A 17,893-nucleotide genomic window follows, 5' to 3' on the forward strand; every position below is an offset into this window, starting at 1 on the left:
CTAAATCAAAATATGAAAAATCGGTTTTAGTGCAAAATACAGTTTAGGCTAGAAATGATGGTTCATTAAGTCAACATATACTTTATACTAAAATCTCATCAAATCAAGTTTTCTTATTTGATGTGTACGGAATAAAAACAACCAAAAATTATCTTGAGAAAATGATTATTCCAATTCATATTTGGCCAATATTTTTACATGAAATAATTTTTCATGTATAATATGAATGCATGAAGAAACCTAAGGTCAATATAGGCAAAAAGCCTTAGATGTTCAATCCATAAAGAGTTTTACAAGAATAACCTAACTCTTACGTATTGAAGAAATATTTCCTTGAATAAGCTCCCCTTAAGATAGTACTCATAAGGGTCCGAAGTTTGAGAGCTAGAACCCAAAAAAAATGCAAATAAAGCCCAAAATCAAATGACGACGAACCTCAAAAATGATGTAAATGTCCTAAAATGAGGAGGATTGCGCTAATATATGACAGCTCTTATGTCGAATAGGACGAGATGCCTTAGGAGGCGAAGAGGATTGCGCTAATTTTTTGGTTTATTCTCACATTCTTAGAGATATTTCTAGTTTATTACAGTGTGTGTCTAATTTTTGAAGTTGAACATTCTTGACACGTACATAATCCTGACACAACAGGAACCCAACACAACATGACTCATTGCCAGCCCTACATAGTGACATTGTACGACTTTTGGGTCACTATCCGACAATGACATAAGAGTTATTTCATGTCACTGTCGAACAGTGACTAGATTGGTTTGTCCAATTTTAAAGGGGCTGGACCCTTTTAACATTTTATCTTGTTTAAATAACTTGTTTATAATTTTATGTCAAATATATTAATGTACGTAATACTTTTCTTATAAATAGGGGGGCCCAAAAGCACTATTTTCGGTTAGTGCCTCCGCCATTGATGTACAATCATGGAGGGTCAAAGAACTCTAGAGTCCTACTCCAAAAATTCACTTTGAATCCTCGGAATCTCATAACCGAACTAACCATTTAGTCAAATTTCTAGGTCACTAAGTCCTTTTACCGAAGGACAGAGTCACACACAGGACAAAGGTCGCTGTGCACTCCCCTCCCCCCCCCCCCCCCCCCCAGGGACGGACCCAGGAATTTTGTGTCGTGGGGTCATAGTGTAAAAGTTCAATTTTTTTTTAAAGATTAAAATAACATTGAAAATAAAACTAGAGTACATTCATTCATAATTCATGTAAAAAAACAACATTACAAATTACAATTGGCCACGACAAGGTTTCATATTTTGAAAACGTAGCATTATAGCTTCATTTTCAATACAATCAAAAACATCCTTCTCAACATAAACAAGCAAGCTATCACTCAACCATTGATCTCCCATTTTGTTCCGAAGTGGACCTTTGATAATATTCATGACGGAGAATGCCCTCTCGACTGAAGCAGTAGCAACCGGTAAAACTAGAGCCAATGTAATAAGCAAATACACATAATTGAATGCTCGATGCATCCTTGTCTCCACCATTTTTTTTGCAAGATCACCAATCCCGTGCAAGTCAGAGAAATCACTACTCGAACTCACATAATGAATATAAAGCTCAAGTTGATCATCAAGTGCCAAAAGATCCCCATCCGAAAAGTCTTGAGGATAAAATTGAGCAAGACGAAGTAACTTTTGTTTATCAAAAGCTACAAATGAATCATTTGGACTCAAACATGCCAAACAAATAAGCAACTCAGTATTTACCTCATTAAAACAATCATCTAACTCCGTAAGTTGCTCGTCAATGACATAAATAAAGAGCTCCACACGATAATGATGACGATTTATCTTTATTGGAGCATTACGCCTTGACCTCCCTGGAAGTACGAAGGCCTCATCCATGGTAGGAACATCAATATGATGTTTGTCACAAAATGAAGACACCTCTTCAACCAATGCATCAAACCCATTATTCCTCATCCAATGTAGTTTTTCCTTGCATGATTTCACCAAAGCCATTGCATTCACAATTTCTTGATCTTTCTTTTGCAATGCTTGTGACACATCATTTGTGAGTCCCAATATAGCCTTCATTAGGAATAGGTGAAACACAAACTGAAAAGTAAGCATTTCCCTTTGAATCTTATTTGCTTCACCGGCACTATCATTGGGATTATCATCAATAATCATTTGAAGCACATGAATCACAGATCATTTGAAGCACATAAATCACAGATGAAAACATAGAAATGATGCTAATAATGGTACCGTAGTGTGAGCTCCATCGTGTGTCACCGGCACGTATGAGACTTGTTTCTTGATGCAAACCTCGCCCCGTTATAAGACAATCATTTTCAAAAGCTATCACAAGTTCTTCTTGGAGTTGTGCTCTAAGTGCATCACGCCGCTTACACGATGCTCCAACATGGTTAACCAAACTATTAGTGGTTGTAAAGAAAGAGGCAATATCAATATTCTTCTTTGCTACGGCAACAAGTGCTAGTTGAAGTTGATGAGCAAAGCAATGAACATAGTAGGCACAAGGTTGTTCTCTCAAAATCTTTGTTTTAAGGCCATTCAACTCACCTCTCATATTGCTAGCTCCATCATAACCTTGTCCTCGTAACTTGGAAAAGCTCAAACCATTGGAAGAAAAGAATATGTCAATGGCATCCTTTAGTGTACTTGAAGTGGTGTCAGTAACATGTTGAACCCCCATAAACCTCTCAATTACATGCCCTTTGTCATCCACATAACGCAACACCATAGCCATTTGCTCTTTCACAGAAATATCACGTGCTTCATCCACCAATATAGAAAAGAATCTATCTTTTAAACCACTCATGATGACATCAAGTGTTTCCCCGGCACATGCATTCACAATATCTTTTTGAATCTTTGGAGCTACTAACTTGAGATTCCCCGGAGCATTTTCCAACACAACTTCTTTAACTTTCTCATCATTGTCTGCAAGGAATTGCAATAACTCCAAGTAATTTCCCCTATTGCTTGAAGTGGCACTTTCATCATTTCCACGAAAAGAAAGACCTTGTCTCAATAGAAACTTAGTGCACTTGATTGATGCAATTAAGCATCTTCGATATGCCATATGAGCTTGTTCAGAGTGTTTGCTCACAGCCGTTTCAATATGTGTATTTTGATTCATCAAATTTGTAGCGGCTTCTCTACCTTTATTATGAACACTACCAACCGGTCCAACATGCACCTTCATTCTTTCCCTCCCTTTCTTCCAATTCTTAAACCCTGCTCCAGTGAAGGCTTCACTACCCACTTGTTCAAAATTGGATTTAAAGAGATAGCAATAAAGACAAAATGCAACATCTTTAGATACACTATACTCCAACCAATCAAATTCATCAAACCATTGGGGAATGAAGCGTCGATTAAGTCCTGAGATATTACTTTGTGGGAAATAATGACCTCTAGGTTGACAAGGTCTTTTTTGTAGATATGCTCTTCGAACCTCATCTCTAATATTAGCATCATACTCAATCATACGAATTCTTAGTCCCGGGTCTGCCTGAAGATTAGCCAAAACCTCATCTAACTCACTTTGTCTTGAACTTGAAGTTCTTGAACTTCCCACACTATCCGAACTACCCAATGATGACTTTCTCTTAAAAAATCTTTCCATAATTCTACATAAATTAATCAAAATAATAACTAAAATCAATTCAAGAGAACACCAAATTTATACCAATTAACCACAAAAAAATCATAAATGAAACATCCAATAAATCTAAACAACACCAAATTTATACCAATTAACCACAAAAAAATCATAAATGAAACATCCAATAAATCTAAACAACACCAAATTTATACCAATTAACCACAACAAATTCATAAATGAAACATCCAATAAATCTAAACAACACCAAATTTATATAAATTAACCACAAAAAATTCATAAATGAAACATCCAATAAATCTAAACAATATAATACAATCATAAATTCAATTTCAATTTAAGTAATTTAGGTTTAGAGTTAGAATTTACCTTGAATTGTGAGGTGGTGGAAGTGGAGGTAAGCTTTTGGAAGTGGCGGAGCTGCTGGCAGCGGCGACAATGGAGGATTTGGGGCTTCAAGGCTTGGTGGGGAAGAGGGTTAAAGGTTTGTGGGGGGTGGAGATTGGGGATTTAGGTTTTAGGGTTTAGAAAATAGGTGTTTTGGAATGAAAATTCGGGAGGAAGAAGAAGGGAAACTGATCTGTGTTTTTTTTTTATAACACCTGGACCAAAACGACGTCGTTTTGGCCAGGTCTTTTAAAAAAAATTCGCTGGTCCAAAACGACGCCGTTTTGGCCAGCGAGTTTTAAAAAAAAATTCTTGCGTCTGGTCCAAAACGACGCCGTTTTGGCCAGCGCGTTTTTGTCCAAAACGACACCGTTTTGGCCAGTCTGTTTTTTTAAAAAAAATAGAAGCTGGGCCAAAACGACGCTGTTTTGGCCAGCTTCTTTCAAACAGAACAGAGCCCTGTTCATCTTCTTCTTCCTCTTGTCTGCAAATCCCCTCTCTCATGGGGTCATACCCCATTTCAAAGCCACCTTCTACCTTGCTTCCATGGAGTCCATGGGGTCGTTTGACCCCATTGCCCCCCGGGGGGGCCGTTTTCCCCCCCCCCCCCAAAATTCTCATGGCTCCATGAGAGAGGGGATTTGCAGACCAAAAAAAAAAATCTCATGGCTCTATTGAAGTTTTTATATAAAACTGAATGTTATTTCATTTATTTTTTAACTATTGGCCCCCTCAATATTTGGATTCTAGCTTTGTCACTCTCTTTACCATTCTAATTCTGGGAGGGGCATAATCACTTATGGATATGCTTTTTCATATAATCATTTTAAGAGATTTTATGAGAAAACTTCTCTATAAAAAATGATTATTGACTTATCTAAAATCATTCTCAAACAAGTGTATATATTTATATTTTCTGATTTAAGCTGCTTTTCATATATTTACTTTTTCTTCACTTGTTATGTCGGCCATGCCGGAGATATCTGCTTTTCCTCTTGGACTATTCCAAGTTCCAACATGCACGTGACACCAAACTGATTGCATTATTGTTGGACAAGTGGTTTCTTTGTAAAACCAGAAACTTCTAATAAAAGCATGGCAGGAGATTGGCTGCACCACCACGAAACCAATAGTTGGTAGGGAAGCAATCAGCCAAGGGATTTGGTAAAAAGCAAGAAAGCAGATATAACGCACTAATTCTGTTTTTTGATTAGCTAACCTATTTGGCACCAGAAATATATAGTATAATCTTCTAACGCACATTCAAAAAACTTTTAAGAATTTAGGTCATCCACTAAAAATTGGTCACATCGAGGAATGCTCGTGTATCATGAACATGGAGATGATTCAAACACGAGAAGATAAGGTCCAGTATACTTTTTGTGGAATATATCTAAGGCATTCAATGAGTGAGAAATATGTACACACACCAACTCTTGTTCTAACCTGCTTACGCTGAATCAACCCTAATTATTTCATGAGTTTTACATTATGTGCAAAATTTGGTGTCTAGTATTACAGTCGAGTAATAGACCATGATGCAACATCAAAATTACGCATCCGTCGGAACAACACCCGTCTATCTTGTTAAGAAAAACAGTTTCACCAAAAAAAGAATTGTAATGGAACTACCAAGGTAAAGACGTCTTTTTCTTTTCTCTACTAGAAGATAAATCTCGGGTTGTTCTATATTGTCCTTTACATATCGGTGTCTTGCCTAATTCTATCAACAACTAATTCTAAGAAAAAAAGAATTAATATATTATGTGCATATTTCTTGTGCTTTGGAAATTGTAACAGAAACTCAAGTATAGATTCAATCAGTAGGTCGATCACTTTCACAGCAACTCATCATGAATCGCATTTTGACTCGATCTTAAGTTGCACCAACAAGTTTTAGAGCACAACTTAAAAAGCAACAATATCGTACCATAGAACTAAAATGTACAGGATCACTTTTGTGTTGGTCTATTATTTACTGAAAGTATTAGTCCAAATCCCAAAAGATATCTAGAGGTTGCTATGGTCGGAGAAGACGGTGGAGGATTGGTGAGCATGTTAACAACTGCCCTCATCGTAGGTCTTGCGCAGCTATCGTTCTTGACGCACATCATTGCTATGTTGAACAAGTGTAGGGCACCTGCCAATGGGTACCCGCTGAGCTTGGGATCAACCAGTGCCAATAGTACTGCAGATGATGCAGCGGAAGGCTTATAAGGGATTTCTGATGTGGTCTTCCTCACTTAATTTACTATGTTCACGTCCTCTTCTTCCAAGTTCATCACTGGTTTCCTCCCAGTTATTAGCTCCAGCAACACCACGCCGAAACTGTACACGTCGATTTTCTCATCCACTTTCAGCATATAACCGTACTCTATTTGCACCATCACCAAAAAAAAAAAAAAAAAGAAAAAAGGGAAAAATAGAAAAGTACACACTTGTGTCACAAGAAAACTGATTAAATTCAACCCAGCGCATGTGATCACGGGATTAGTCCGTGCAAACGTATATATGAATCCAAGGGCTGCTATTAAAGGCGAATTAACCTTAGCTAGCCAATACTTTTTTTTTTCTTTTAACATTTTATATGTATTAAAATTCGTTTAAAAAAAATTACATAAATAAACAAATTTGGAAAGTGCATCAATTTTTTCAAAAATCGTTGGCCTTTTCTTTTGTTTAAAACAACCTAAAATATGTCTATAAATACTTCCAAATTTCTTCAAAAAATTTCATACTCATTTCATTCCACATTTAATACAAATTTTATCACATTCTCTATTTATTCACAACTTTTCACTCTTTTTTTTTTTGTCAAATATTTTCCACACTCTTATCAGAAATCTTGTTAAATGTTTATCAACGTACATGTGTCATATCTGGGGTATTGTCTCCAAATAGTAATTTAATTAATTTAAAAAAGACATAGTAGTGGAATGTATGAATATTGTACCATAGTTTTTTTCAAAATAATAAAATATGAAGGGCCCTAAAATATAGCCATGCATGGCACGAGATGGAAAAATTTGGCCATACACTATGTTTTGAAAAATATATTTTAGAAAGCTAAATTGTAGTCCGGGCCAGGACTACATTTAGCCCTGTGACCGGAGATGGCCTTACCATCCTAAATTAGTAGACTACTCGTGGATTTGCTCTCCATATGTTTACTTTGTCTGTTCACTTGTACAGTGTTGGGCATGTCGGAGATATATCCTTTTTCGCTTTGACTAGCATTCTAAACATGCAATATGCACACGTAACCAAATTGAATGCCCCTCTCTTCCCAGCGCCGCACTGCCCCATTTGGGGACGAGGTCTGTCCCTCCTCCCCTCTCCTTCTCTTTCGTGCTGCTACCTCCATATCTTCCCTGCCTTGGTTTCTTTTGGTGGGTCTGGTCTTATACCTTCGATTTGAGCCTGTTTTGGTTGTGCATGTGGTTTTCTTGGTGAGGTTGTTTGCTTCTCCATCTTGTGGTGTGGTGACTACTTAAGCCTTAGGCTCTGCTATGAGATTTGATGTCTCATAACGATTTTGTGTCCCCCTTTCTTTGCCAAGCACCCCATACAACCAAATCTACTTCCTCCTCCACATTCCATCCTCTTCTTGCCTTTTCCTCATTCTGGATTTAGGTTCTCCTGTGGGTTACATCAACTACTTCTATATGCGTTTTTCCTCGTCTGCCTAGGAATGTGCTTCAAGCTCTTGCTACGGTTCTAGCTCTGGTGCTTGCACCACTACTTTCCACTCTCTTGGTGTTGATCTACAAGTATATACCATGGTGTTGTTGTGATTGGTTGTTGTTTTTCCTTGGGTTCATTGGCGGATTTGGGTGCGATGGAGGAGGTGACTCTTGGATGATTGTGGGTGTGTTGATGTATTTATGTGTTTTGCGAAATTTTTGTTCTTGACGGATGATCAGTGGGTCTCTATGTGCAGTGGTGTTGATTTGTGTGGAGGAAGTGTTTCTCCTCTTTTGTGGCCATTTTGGTGCAGTCCCTGTTCCCTTAGCGATGATGGTGGTTTTTTTTTTTTTTTTACTTTGTTTGATTTTGTGATGGAGAAGATTTATTGTGCTAGACTGTATTGGTTTTAGCTTAATCTTTCATATGCTTGTTGTACTCTGTTCATGACCTCTTCGGCTCCTATATTTGTTAGGGGTGGGCACTCAAACCGGTGAACCGAAAATCCGAGCCGAACCACACCGAATCAAACCGGAAAAAAACCGAATTGATCAAAAAGTAAAAAACCAGTCAAAAACCGAATCGGACCGGTTTGGACAGGTTCCGGATCCGGTTCCATGTCTTCAAAAACCAAACCGGGCCGAACCGAACTGGTGAAACTAAAAAAATATATAATTTAAATATATATTTATATTTAATGCTATATTTTTAATTTCACTAAAAAAAACCTAATATTTATCCAAGTTCAATGTCAAAATATCTCTCTTTTCTCACTTTAATATTTATTTTTTATATGAAATTGAATAATTTGTTAATTTTCAAGTAAAAAAATAATATTTCAGTTGAGAATTGTATTAAAAAATAATTTTTATAATCCGGTTCAAAATCGAACTGGAACCGGAACCAGACAGAAACCGGTTCAAACCAAACCGGACAGTTTTTGAAATTTTTTTATTAAAACTGAACCGAACCAAACCGGATGAATAGTACCGAATCGGTTTTAATTTGAGGCAAAAACCGGTTCAAACCGAACCGTACCCACCCTTAATATTCGCTATTTTTCCTTCCTTTTTTTTTGGGGTTTGAATGAACTTCAAAAAAAAAAAAAACAAAAAAAAAACCGATTGCTGTTTATGAGTGAGTGAGAAAGAAGAGTAGGAAAAGTATTGATTTTCTAACCCATCTTTTTTCATTTCTTTTTCCAAAGTATTATAATCAAGTTTTATCCTCATAATCACACAAGTTTGTATTATTGTTGGACAGGTGGATCTCTTTGTAAAACCTGAAACTATTAAGAAACAGACAAGGGGTTTGGTAAAAGCAAGAAAAGGAAACCAATCGCTAATCACAAGTGATTCTGCTTTTAATTAGCTAACCTATTTGGGCACTAGTAGTATATTATTATCTTTTCTAATACACCATTCAAACAACTTTTAAGAATTCAATTCATCTACCAAAAGTTGCCCACATCGGGGGATGCTCGTGTATCATGAGCATCAAGTGATTCAAATACGAGAGACCGAGGAAGATAAGGGAAAGGGACAATGGTTGGAATTCCAGCATACTTTTTGTGGAATATACTTAAATGCGTTCGATGAGTAATACGTGCACACACCAACTCTTGTCCTAACCCGCTTTCATTGAATGGACCCACTCATGACTCTCACAGTATGTGCAAGAGTTATGATAAAATACAGTTGAAAAAGAGTTTGGTGTGTCTAGCATTATACTCGAGTAAAAGACCATTTTAAAGAGTGCTGTTATTTCCACTCATCTGTCATATTTTCTCACCCACATTATTTTTAAAATTTTAAAAACAAATTTATTCTTTTGTAAAATGACTTATAAGTACAAATGCCCCTCCTCCCTCTCCACGTACGCTCTTGTCCTCACTATCTCCCTCTCTGAACTTTCTCCCAGTCTCCTCCTACCTCTCAAGGCGTTCTCTCTCTCTCCCTCTCTGTATATGCTTGCATGTTTTTGAACTTTGAAGTGGAACTTCAGTTTGCATAGTGTTCTTGTGGTTGATTTAGTTTGTGGGTTTTAATCGTTGTACAACTTGATGAAGATGGTTGGTTTGTTTTTTTTTGTTTTTGTGCAGCAAATGCAATCCAGAATGTGGTGATAATTGTTTGTGTTGTTTCTGTTAGCTTTCTCACTAGGAGTCGTAGGTTCAACTATGAATTTTACAGTTTTAAGGGTAAAAGGCCCTCAATGCAGGATTATTTTGAGGCAAATATATCTGACGTTGATGGCCAGATGGTTTCATTTTTTGGTGTTTTTGATGGTACAATAAAATTCAAGTTGTTCATTCGGGAATTTGTAGGACTTAAATAATTAGTAATTATAGGGTATTTTAGGAATAATGGTGGGTGTAAAGAAAAGATTGTATTTTTTTAAATGTACATAGTGGGTGGGAAGATAAGGTGGGTGGGAAGATAAGGTGGGTGGAAAAATAGGATTGGGGGATGGAAATAGTAGCACTCATTTTAAAATATTGCGACAACAAAACTAGGGCTCGTTTGGTATTCTACTTAAAAAATGAACTCAAAAATCATGAGTTTTTAAATACTGATTTTAGGATCTAAAAACTTGTTTGGTATTGAACTCGAAACTATTTTAAGATCTAAAAAAATTAAATTAAAATTAAAAAAAATCAAAAACCCTAATTCCCAATTAAAATTAAAAAAAGAAAAGGAGAGAGAGAGAGAGAGAGAGAGAGAGAGAGAGAGAGAGAGAGAGAGAGAGAGAGAGAGAGAGAGAGAAATTGTAAAACCTCACTTTTTATTTATTTATTTAAATAATGAGGGTGTTTAAAATCTGTTTTTGAGTTTATAAAATTAGATCCAAGTAGAATACCAAAAGACCCCTTAGACATCCAATGGAATAACACACTCTCTATCTTATATAAGAAAATTAACTGCACAAAACAAGAACCGTGCGACGACCAAGGCAAAGACATCTTTTCATTTCTTGGTGAGCTCCATCTCTATTAGAGAGGTAGTACACAAGTTGCTATCTAAAGTTAGTCTCCCTAGCATGCATATCGTTGTCTTGCCTAATTCTATTAACAGCTAAGAAAAAAAAATTATTATTGTGCATATTTCTTGTGCTTTGGAAATTGGAATAGCAAGTACAGATTCTGATCACTTTCACAGCAACTCATGAAGCCCATTTTTCACTGAATCTTAAGTTGCACCAACAAGGTTTAGTAAAATTTAAAAAGCAACATTGTCATACCAAAGCACTAACATAAACAGGATTACTTTTGTGTTGGTCTACCAACATTATCTAAAGGTAGACTTCGGTCGGAGAAGACGGTGGAGGATTGGTGAGCATGTTAACGACTGCCCTCATTGTAGGTCTTGCGCAGCTGTCGTTCTCGACACACATCATTGCTATGTTGAACACGTACAGGACACCTTGCAATGGGTACCCGCTGAGCTTGGGATCTACCAGTGCCAATAGTACTGCTGGTGATGCAGGAGATGGCTTATAAGGGATTTTTGACGTGGTCTTCCTCACCCAACTCACTATGTTCATGTCCTCATCTTCCAAGTTCATCACCGGTTTCCTCCCAGTTATTAGCTCCAGCAGCACCACACCGAAACTGTACACGTCAATTTTCTCATCCACTTTCAGCGTATAACCGTACTCTGGGTGCACCATCACATAAGAAAGAAAAAATGTAAATACTTACAGGAAAACTGATTGAAATTCAATCCATGGATAAGTTGAGTTGAAATTAGTTGATGATGAATTAGGTTACGCACCTGGGGCGATGTAGCCAAAGGAACCAGCAATGGAAGACATGCAATCTGCAGGTCCTTGAAAGTACTTAGCGAGCCCAAAATCGGCAACATGAGCCTCCAAGTTGGAGTCCAACAAGATGTTATGGGACTTGACATCCCTGTGTATAATCAGAGGCGAGCAGTCATGGTGGAGATAGCAGAGTCCCTTAGCGGCCTCCACAGAGATTTTATACCTCCTCTCCCACTGCAATTCCGCGGCATTTGGCCCGTGCAATAGTTTCCCCAAGCTACCATTCGGCATGTACTCGTACAATAACAAGTTTGATTCATTGTTTGACATGTACCCCAGAAGCCTTACAATGTTTCGGTGCTTGATTTGTCCTAGTGTTTTAATTTCCGCTGAAAATCCATGATCCCTCTGTCCTCCTCTACTTGAGCCAACAAGCTGTTTGATTGCCACTTCAAGGCCGCTTGGCATGGTCCCACGGTAGACAACCCCAGCACTCCCTTTGCCTATAATGTTCTCAAGCTTTAAGCACTGGAGCAAGTCCTCAACGTTGAGATGGAGCTGCTGGAACACTATGAGCCTCCAACCCTTAGATTTTTGGATCTTTCTCATCTTTGTGATTCTATAAACCTTGAGAAGTAGGAATATCAGAAGGATGATAAGTAGGAGAACCAGAAGCGGTCCAATGATGATAAGAGCTAGCTTCGAAGGAGAACCAAACGCATTGTGCTCTCGAGCTCTCTGGTTAATCAAGGACGGGCATGAGACATTGCGACAGAGATAGGGATTTCCTTCAAACGACACGATGGCCAGAAACTGACTGGATTGTGGGATTGTTCCAGTGAAGTTGTTGTAAGAGAGATCCAAAGTTGTGAGGCTTGTGATGTAGGGGATTTCATCAGGTATTTGTCCCGTGAGTTGGTTTCTAGAGAAATTGACAAGATCAATTGCTTCTAGCTTTGTTGTCCCTCTTGGGATTTCACCAACCAAATTGTTTCGACTAAAATCAAGGATTGCTAGAGACGAACAATTAGAAATTGAAGCTGGAATTTCACCATCCAGGTTGTTGATGCTGATGTTGATCTTCGATAACCATTTCAAATAAAAGATTTCCTTTGGTATTTTCCCATAGAACTTGTTCATCTCCAGGGAGAGAATTTGTAAGTTGTTAAGATTTCCAATTGCCCGTGGGATTACCCCGGAAATCTGGTTCCCAGAAAGCGTGAGGATTGCCAGTGAGTCTGCATACATTTGTGTTGGAAGTTGACCAGACAAGTAGTTTTCATTCAGCTCAATCATGACCACATTAGGCAAGTTGAAGATCCCAACAGGAACAGTCCCAGTGATTGTGTTTTTCATCATTCGGATTTTGACAAGGGACTTGCACTGGCCTAGTTCCTCCGGAATTGGCCCAAAGAAGTGATTTTCCATCAAAATCAATGTTTTCAGCCTCCCTCCTCTGCAAAGATCCTGAGGAATCAACCCGGTCAGGTGGTTTCCGGTGACGTCTAAATCCACAAGCCTGCCGTTCCGGCCAAGGCTCTCAGGTAGCTCAAATGTAAAGTTGTTCTCCCATAGGTTAAGCACCTCCAGATGAGGAAGATGGCCGATAAAGTCAGGTACGAAACCGTAAAGATTGTTCTTGTACAGGTTGAGAAGGCTAATGGTCTTCAGCTCTGAGAAACTTTCTGGTATTTCTCCTGTGAGTTTGTTGATCGAGAGATCCAAAAGCACGAGGCTCGCCATGCCTGAAAGTTCAGGTGGTATAAAACCGTTAAGGCAGTTAACTTGCAGAAACAGAGAGCGCAAATGTTTCAAAAGGCCGAGGCTCCTGGGAATGCTGCCGCTCAGGTTGCAGCTGGCCAAGTCCAGCACTTGCAGCCACGTCAGCGATCCCAACTCCGGTGGAATGCCGCCGTCAAAACTGTTAAAGTACCCAACGTACAGCTCCTTGAGGTTCTTTAACAGAGCCAAGCTGGCCGGTAGCTTTCCGGTGAGCCAATTACCGTTGAGTCCTAGATACTCCAGGCTCTGAATATTAGAATAATTCTCAGGAATCTCTCCCGTGAAGTAATTTCCTCCCATTTGAAGATGTTTTAGCCTTTTACAGCTGGCCAGCTCGGGTGGCAGTTGGCCGCTAAATTGATTGTTGTAGGCATCAAGAACCTCAAGCTCCGGCATCCCAAGGAAGATTTCTCCTGGGAACCGGCCTATGAAGATGTTGTTGGAGATGTTCAAGTGCTTTAGACACGTCAGGTTGGCCATAGCGGCGGGAAGCCTCCCGGTTAGGTTGTTGCCAGCGATGGTGAGGTTGACGAGCTTGTTTAGAAGCCCAATCTCGGCTGGGATGGAGCCAATCAAAGGCACGTTGGAGACGTTAAGAGAGACGACTCGGCTTTGTTGCTGGTCACATGAGACTCCAGAGAAAGAGCAGTAGTGGACAGAGGGCTTCCAGTCCTCCAGCACCCCTGAAGTTTTGTGTCCTGTGTTCATGGCGTTCTTCAGCTTCAGAAGGGCGTCAAGGTCACCGCTGTTGGCACAGCATGGTGACGAGAACGAAAGGAAAATGAAACAAATGGGTAGGAGGAGGATATGAGAGGAAGCTGATCTTACCATCTTAATTTGTTTGTGTTCCTTCTTCTTAATCCTACGGCTTTTAGGAGAATTATATAATTGTGGTCTCAGTGCTTCTCGTCTGGCACTTTTACAGTCAAGTCAATGTGCCAGTCCTTTATTTGATAGTGAGAGAGAGATTGCTGGAGATTTAAGATTTTTTTGGCGGACCTTGTTACATTATTTGAGGCTCTGCATTGGCAATTCGGTTTGTTCATGATATTTTGTTAATTGATGATCTGTTTTGGTTATAAAATAAGCTTTATTACCCTAATATATTTCGACATGAGACCATGTTTGAATTAAACACTGCTCAACTTTGTTCATAACTGGAAGGAAAAAAAAAAAAAAAACACTAGCGCCTCAAAGGTGGAAGTAAGAGGCAGCATGGAGTGCCTTGGGGTTCATGCTATTTTCTTCAAACTTAATAGTGAATCTGGAAGTGGAAATTTGAAAATCGCCTTTGTTTTCAACTTTAAACTACCTCGTTCGCCTCAGAAGTGTGTAAGCGAATTTGATCAAGAGTGCCTCCAAAGATGAGTATACTCAAGAATTGGTTGTTGAAGCTGGGGAGCTCTTGAAGCTGAGCCTGACTTTTAACACTATTGGTGCCGCTGGCCTCATCTCTTACTTGGGAGAGGAATTGTCTTTGGGCATCTTTGTCCCCATTGTATCCAAATAAAAGTACAAACTTACTGTTACAGGGCAGGGCAGTGAAAGTTTGGGTCTTCCCCATAAGTAAGAAGAGGCATTTTTAAAGGTCTGCTTGGAAGAAAAGTAAGGGCAAATGGACCGTTGGCAGCCAACATTACAATTAACTGCTTTCTTATTTTGATTAGTTATGCTTCTGAAATCGTTCATCATGAAAGCACATATCTTCGTCTTTCATTATTTCTCTGGAAAAAAGATGACCGCATATATGCAACTTTATGAGTTACAAATACAAAAATGTTCAAAAGTGCTACAATGCAGCAACGAAATGTACTCTTCAAAAATGATCTTTCAATCGGTAAGGATATAACGACGAACTGAATCTAGCTTGACGCTTGAAGAGCATTTTCGTTTGATCTCTCTAATATGAAGATGTTGCCTTTATCATCCCTTCCGATCCTCATGGTTTCATCAAGATATCTGCAGTAACTGAATTCAGGAAAACAGGCCATATGACATGTCTGCAACCAAAAGGCAACCCTCAAGCGCAGGAAATAGAAAATTGATAATGCGGTATCAACTAATGTGATTTAGGATACGTAATCTCAAGCCAACCCTCTGGATTGAAGATTCCGAGCAGAAGATGGTAATTTTTCCGAAACACGTTCATCAACTAATGTGTTTCCAAACATAAACACAAATAAACTCAAAATTATGGCCGATAACAGCACCTCATTAAGATGAAGCAAATGAAGCAATAGTTTGTGTGCGTGTGCGTGTGCGTGTGCGCGTGTGAATGGCGCATATAATTTAAACTACCTGAACCGGAGTGATTGTGGAGTTGTCATACTTGATATCAACTCTCTGTAGAATTTGAAAGCAGAAAAATTTAAGAACATGATTCCAGTCAGATCAAAGAAAAGAATACAAAGGGTGAGCAAAAGGGCAGATGGGCTTTAACTGATTTGGATGCTTGCTTGAAGGAGGCCTCAATCGTCAGCCGTCCATTAAACAGATTCAATCCTCTCACATCGAACTTGATCACATTAACTGCTTGGCCCTCCGTTTCGGCACACGAGCAAATGCCCAATTGTAAAACACAACAAACCAAATCACCATATATTTCAAGAAAACATATGGGAATACTTAAAATGGTAAACCAAGTTGAACACTCTTAAGTATCAACAAATTTTACAGTTTTGTAAAATGTGACATTTGAATCGGAATTTGATCAAAAATCTCTGTACCTCAGCAACATTAATATTCTGCAGGAAATCACCCAAGGAGATGAAGTCCCTCAATCCTAGCTTTGTTCTTTTGGAGCCTAAAATTGTAATTGTGCTGTAAACAAGTTTCCAGCATCCACCCATCTTCCAATTATAGAAAGAATTGAAAACTTTCAAAAAGAAATCATAACTACCAACCAATCTCAAGGCAACTTGAACAAAAAAAGAAAAAATAATATACCTTTTCCAAATTTAGAATAGGATCTGGAGTAGGATTCTGAGACTCCAGCTGCTTCACAAGAGCTTCAATCTCAGCTTTCTTCGCAGATGGGACCCCAAAAATCCCTCTATTGATTCCTAGGATAAAAATTTAGTGGCAACCCAATTCAATTTTTACTTCAAAATTTTCACCAAATTCTTCAAAGTAAGGTAATCTTAGAGGCTGGAGTTGAAAAGAACATACCTTCGAGTGCTTGGTAAAGCTCAGTCTTAATCTGAGTGGGTGTCTCGTCCCCAATAAGGCTCGAACTTTGCTCTGCAACTCTGACTGTGTAAGTGTTCCTAAACCCAAATGGGCACTGCCCAAATCTCGTGCTTTGAGTCCATTGATGCGTGGCTGAGAGAAAACTATAAGGAGCTACCGCCATGTTTGTGGGTCTATTTCTAAGCACTGGTGGAATTGCATGGAAAGCTGGGATTGGTGGTTGGGCAAGCATGGTGCCCATGAAGCTAATCTCACTAAATGGCACAAGTTGTTCTCTTAATATTGCTTGGAAATCATCCCCAAGCTCATGGCCATGGCAGGGAAGCTTGAAGGAAGCAGAGTAAATGGCGCTATCTAATTTACTGACGGGGGGCTCTTTTCTTTTAAGCTGTCTTTGTTTGCTTTCTTATTTTAATCCATTTTATATTTTACTTACTTTTATGGTAATAAACTAACAAACAATAGAAAGTGTTTGTGTTTGATATTGCTGCATGTCTTGAATGTATTTTTATTTCTTACAATGAGGATAGGTTTAGATACGTGTGGTGTGGTTGAGACTTGACAGTTCCCAAGTCTTCATGTCAGGAGATAGAAAGAGAGAGAGAGGGTTTTTTTTTTTTTTTTTTTGTTGGTCTGGTTTGTTTCTTTTAATTTTGTGGAACCCACACTCACAATCCTCCATGGCGATAGTATTCACATAAAAATAAATAAATAATTAAAAAAATAAAATTTTGGTTATACTCAATTGATCATTGTTTTTGCATTGGTTCTCATACTTTCTTAGTGCTGCTGGTATGTTTTGTTATGGTCGTAGTTTTTGTTTTTTATCGTGAGTTAAAAAAAAGATTGATAGTTATTTTTGTTTTATTACTGTTCTAGTTATGTTTTTATTAGATTGTTGATTGATCATTGCATTGCAGTTTATATTTCTATAGAATTTGATTTTGTTATTGTCGCGGTCTTTTTTTTTTTTTTAAATTAATTTTTAAAATTTTTTTTTGTTGTTGCAGCTTTTTGGTTTTGTTTACATCATTTATATCTATCAGTCCCGATCTCTTGAACCACAGGAGTCCAAGAGATTGTGATCACTCACTGTTGGATATTAATCTAATGATTCAAAAAAGTTTCTTAAAATGAGTGCAAGAGTGAGTGAACCGTTGAATTTACATCCAACGGTGAGTGAATACGAATCTCTTGGACTCCTGCAGTCTAAGAGATCAGGACTGTTATATCTATATTGTTTTGTCAGTCCTGATCTCTTGGACTACAGGGGTCCAAGAAATTTGTGATCACTCACCGTTGGATGTAAATTCAACGGTTCACTCACTCTTGCACTCCTTTTAAAATTTTTTTTTGAACCATTGGGTTAATATCCAACGGTAGGTGACCACAATCTCTTGGACTCCTGTGGTCCAAGAGATCGGGACTGATTGTTTTGTTATGTATAACTCTAGAACATG

At 38.4% G+C, this 17,893-nt stretch overlaps 4 protein-coding genes across 6 annotated transcripts; all 4 read right to left on the minus strand.

Moving 5' to 3' along the window:
- LOC109949665 lies at positions 1,253-2,071 on the minus strand. The gene has a single exon (XM_020565757.1). It carries the CDS (start codon positions 2,069-2,071, stop codon positions 1,253-1,255), a length of 819 nt encoding a protein of 272 aa, XP_020421346.1.
- LOC109949666 (zinc finger MYM-type protein 1-like) lies at positions 2,157-3,632 on the minus strand. Its single transcript, XM_020565758.1, has one exon. The coding sequence runs from the start codon at positions 3,630-3,632 to the stop codon at positions 2,157-2,159; it is 1,476 nt and encodes a 491-aa protein (XP_020421347.1).
- Positions 10,776-14,782, minus strand: LOC18778592 (receptor protein kinase CLAVATA1). The gene is made up of 2 exons (XM_020566744.1): positions 11,474-14,782; positions 10,776-11,356 (listed from the first exon to the last, which is right to left on the minus strand). Exons 1-2 carry the CDS (start codon positions 14,073-14,075, stop codon positions 10,992-10,994), a joined length of 2,967 nt encoding a protein of 988 aa, XP_020422333.1. The 5' UTR covers positions 14,076-14,782; the 3' UTR covers positions 10,776-10,991.
- On the minus strand, positions 14,929-17,030 carry LOC18779012 (probable plastid-lipid-associated protein 7, chloroplastic). 3 transcript variants are annotated; one of them, XM_007211747.2, is made up of 7 exons: positions 16,413-17,023; positions 16,191-16,306; positions 15,971-16,093; positions 15,685-15,783; positions 15,543-15,587; positions 15,323-15,396; positions 14,929-15,203 (listed from the first exon to the last, which is right to left on the minus strand). In XM_007211747.2, the coding sequence occupies exons 1-7, from the start codon at positions 16,672-16,674 to the stop codon at positions 15,107-15,109; spliced, it is 816 nt and encodes a 271-aa protein (XP_007211809.1). In that variant the 5' UTR covers positions 16,675-17,023; the 3' UTR covers positions 14,929-15,106. The 3 variants fall into 3 exon arrangements, with proteins under 3 accessions (XP_007211809.1, XP_020422334.1, XP_020422336.1); XM_020566745.1 differs by lacking the exon at positions 15,323-15,396 and having other exon boundaries at positions 14,929-15,244; positions 16,413-17,030; XM_020566747.1 differs by lacking the exon at positions 15,323-15,396 and having other exon boundaries at positions 15,110-15,212; positions 16,413-17,029.

This window comes from Prunus persica, chromosome G6, assembly GCF_000346465.2.
Source record: "Prunus persica cultivar Lovell chromosome G6, Prunus_persica_NCBIv2, whole genome shotgun sequence".
Lineage (NCBI taxonomy): Eukaryota > Viridiplantae > Streptophyta > Magnoliopsida > Rosales > Rosaceae > Prunus > Prunus persica.

What these genes read in the sequence shown, in the direction of transcription:
- LOC109949666 (XM_020565758.1), bottom strand. Translation starts at nt 3,632, where the DNA reads ATGGAAAGATTTTTTAAGAGAAAGTCATCATTGGGTAGTTCGGATAGT.
- LOC18778592 (XM_020566744.1), bottom strand. Translation starts at nt 14,075, where the DNA reads ATGGTAAGATCAGCTTCCTCTCATATCCTCCTCCTACCCATTTGTTTC. An exon ending in CTTTGGCTACATCGCCCCAG is followed by an intron (nt 11,357 to 11,473) that starts GTGCGTAACCTA and finishes TGGTGCACCCAG; the next exon opens with AGTACGGTTATACGCTGAAA.
- LOC18779012 (XM_007211747.2), bottom strand. Translation starts at nt 16,674, where the DNA reads ATGGGCACCATGCTTGCCCAACCACCAATCCCAGCTTTCCATGCAATT. An exon ending in GCTTTACCAAGCACTCGAAG is followed by an intron (nt 16,307 to 16,412) that starts GTATGTTCTTTT and finishes TTTTTATCCTAG; the next exon opens with GAATCAATAGAGGGATTTTT. An exon ending in GAGGGTTGGCTTGAGATTAC is followed by an intron (nt 15,204 to 15,322) that starts GTATCCTAAATC and finishes CAGTTACTGCAG; the next exon opens with ATATCTTGATGAAACCATGA.
- LOC109949665 (XM_020565757.1), bottom strand. Translation starts at nt 2,071, where the DNA reads ATGAAGGCTATATTGGGACTCACAAATGATGTGTCACAAGCATTGCAA.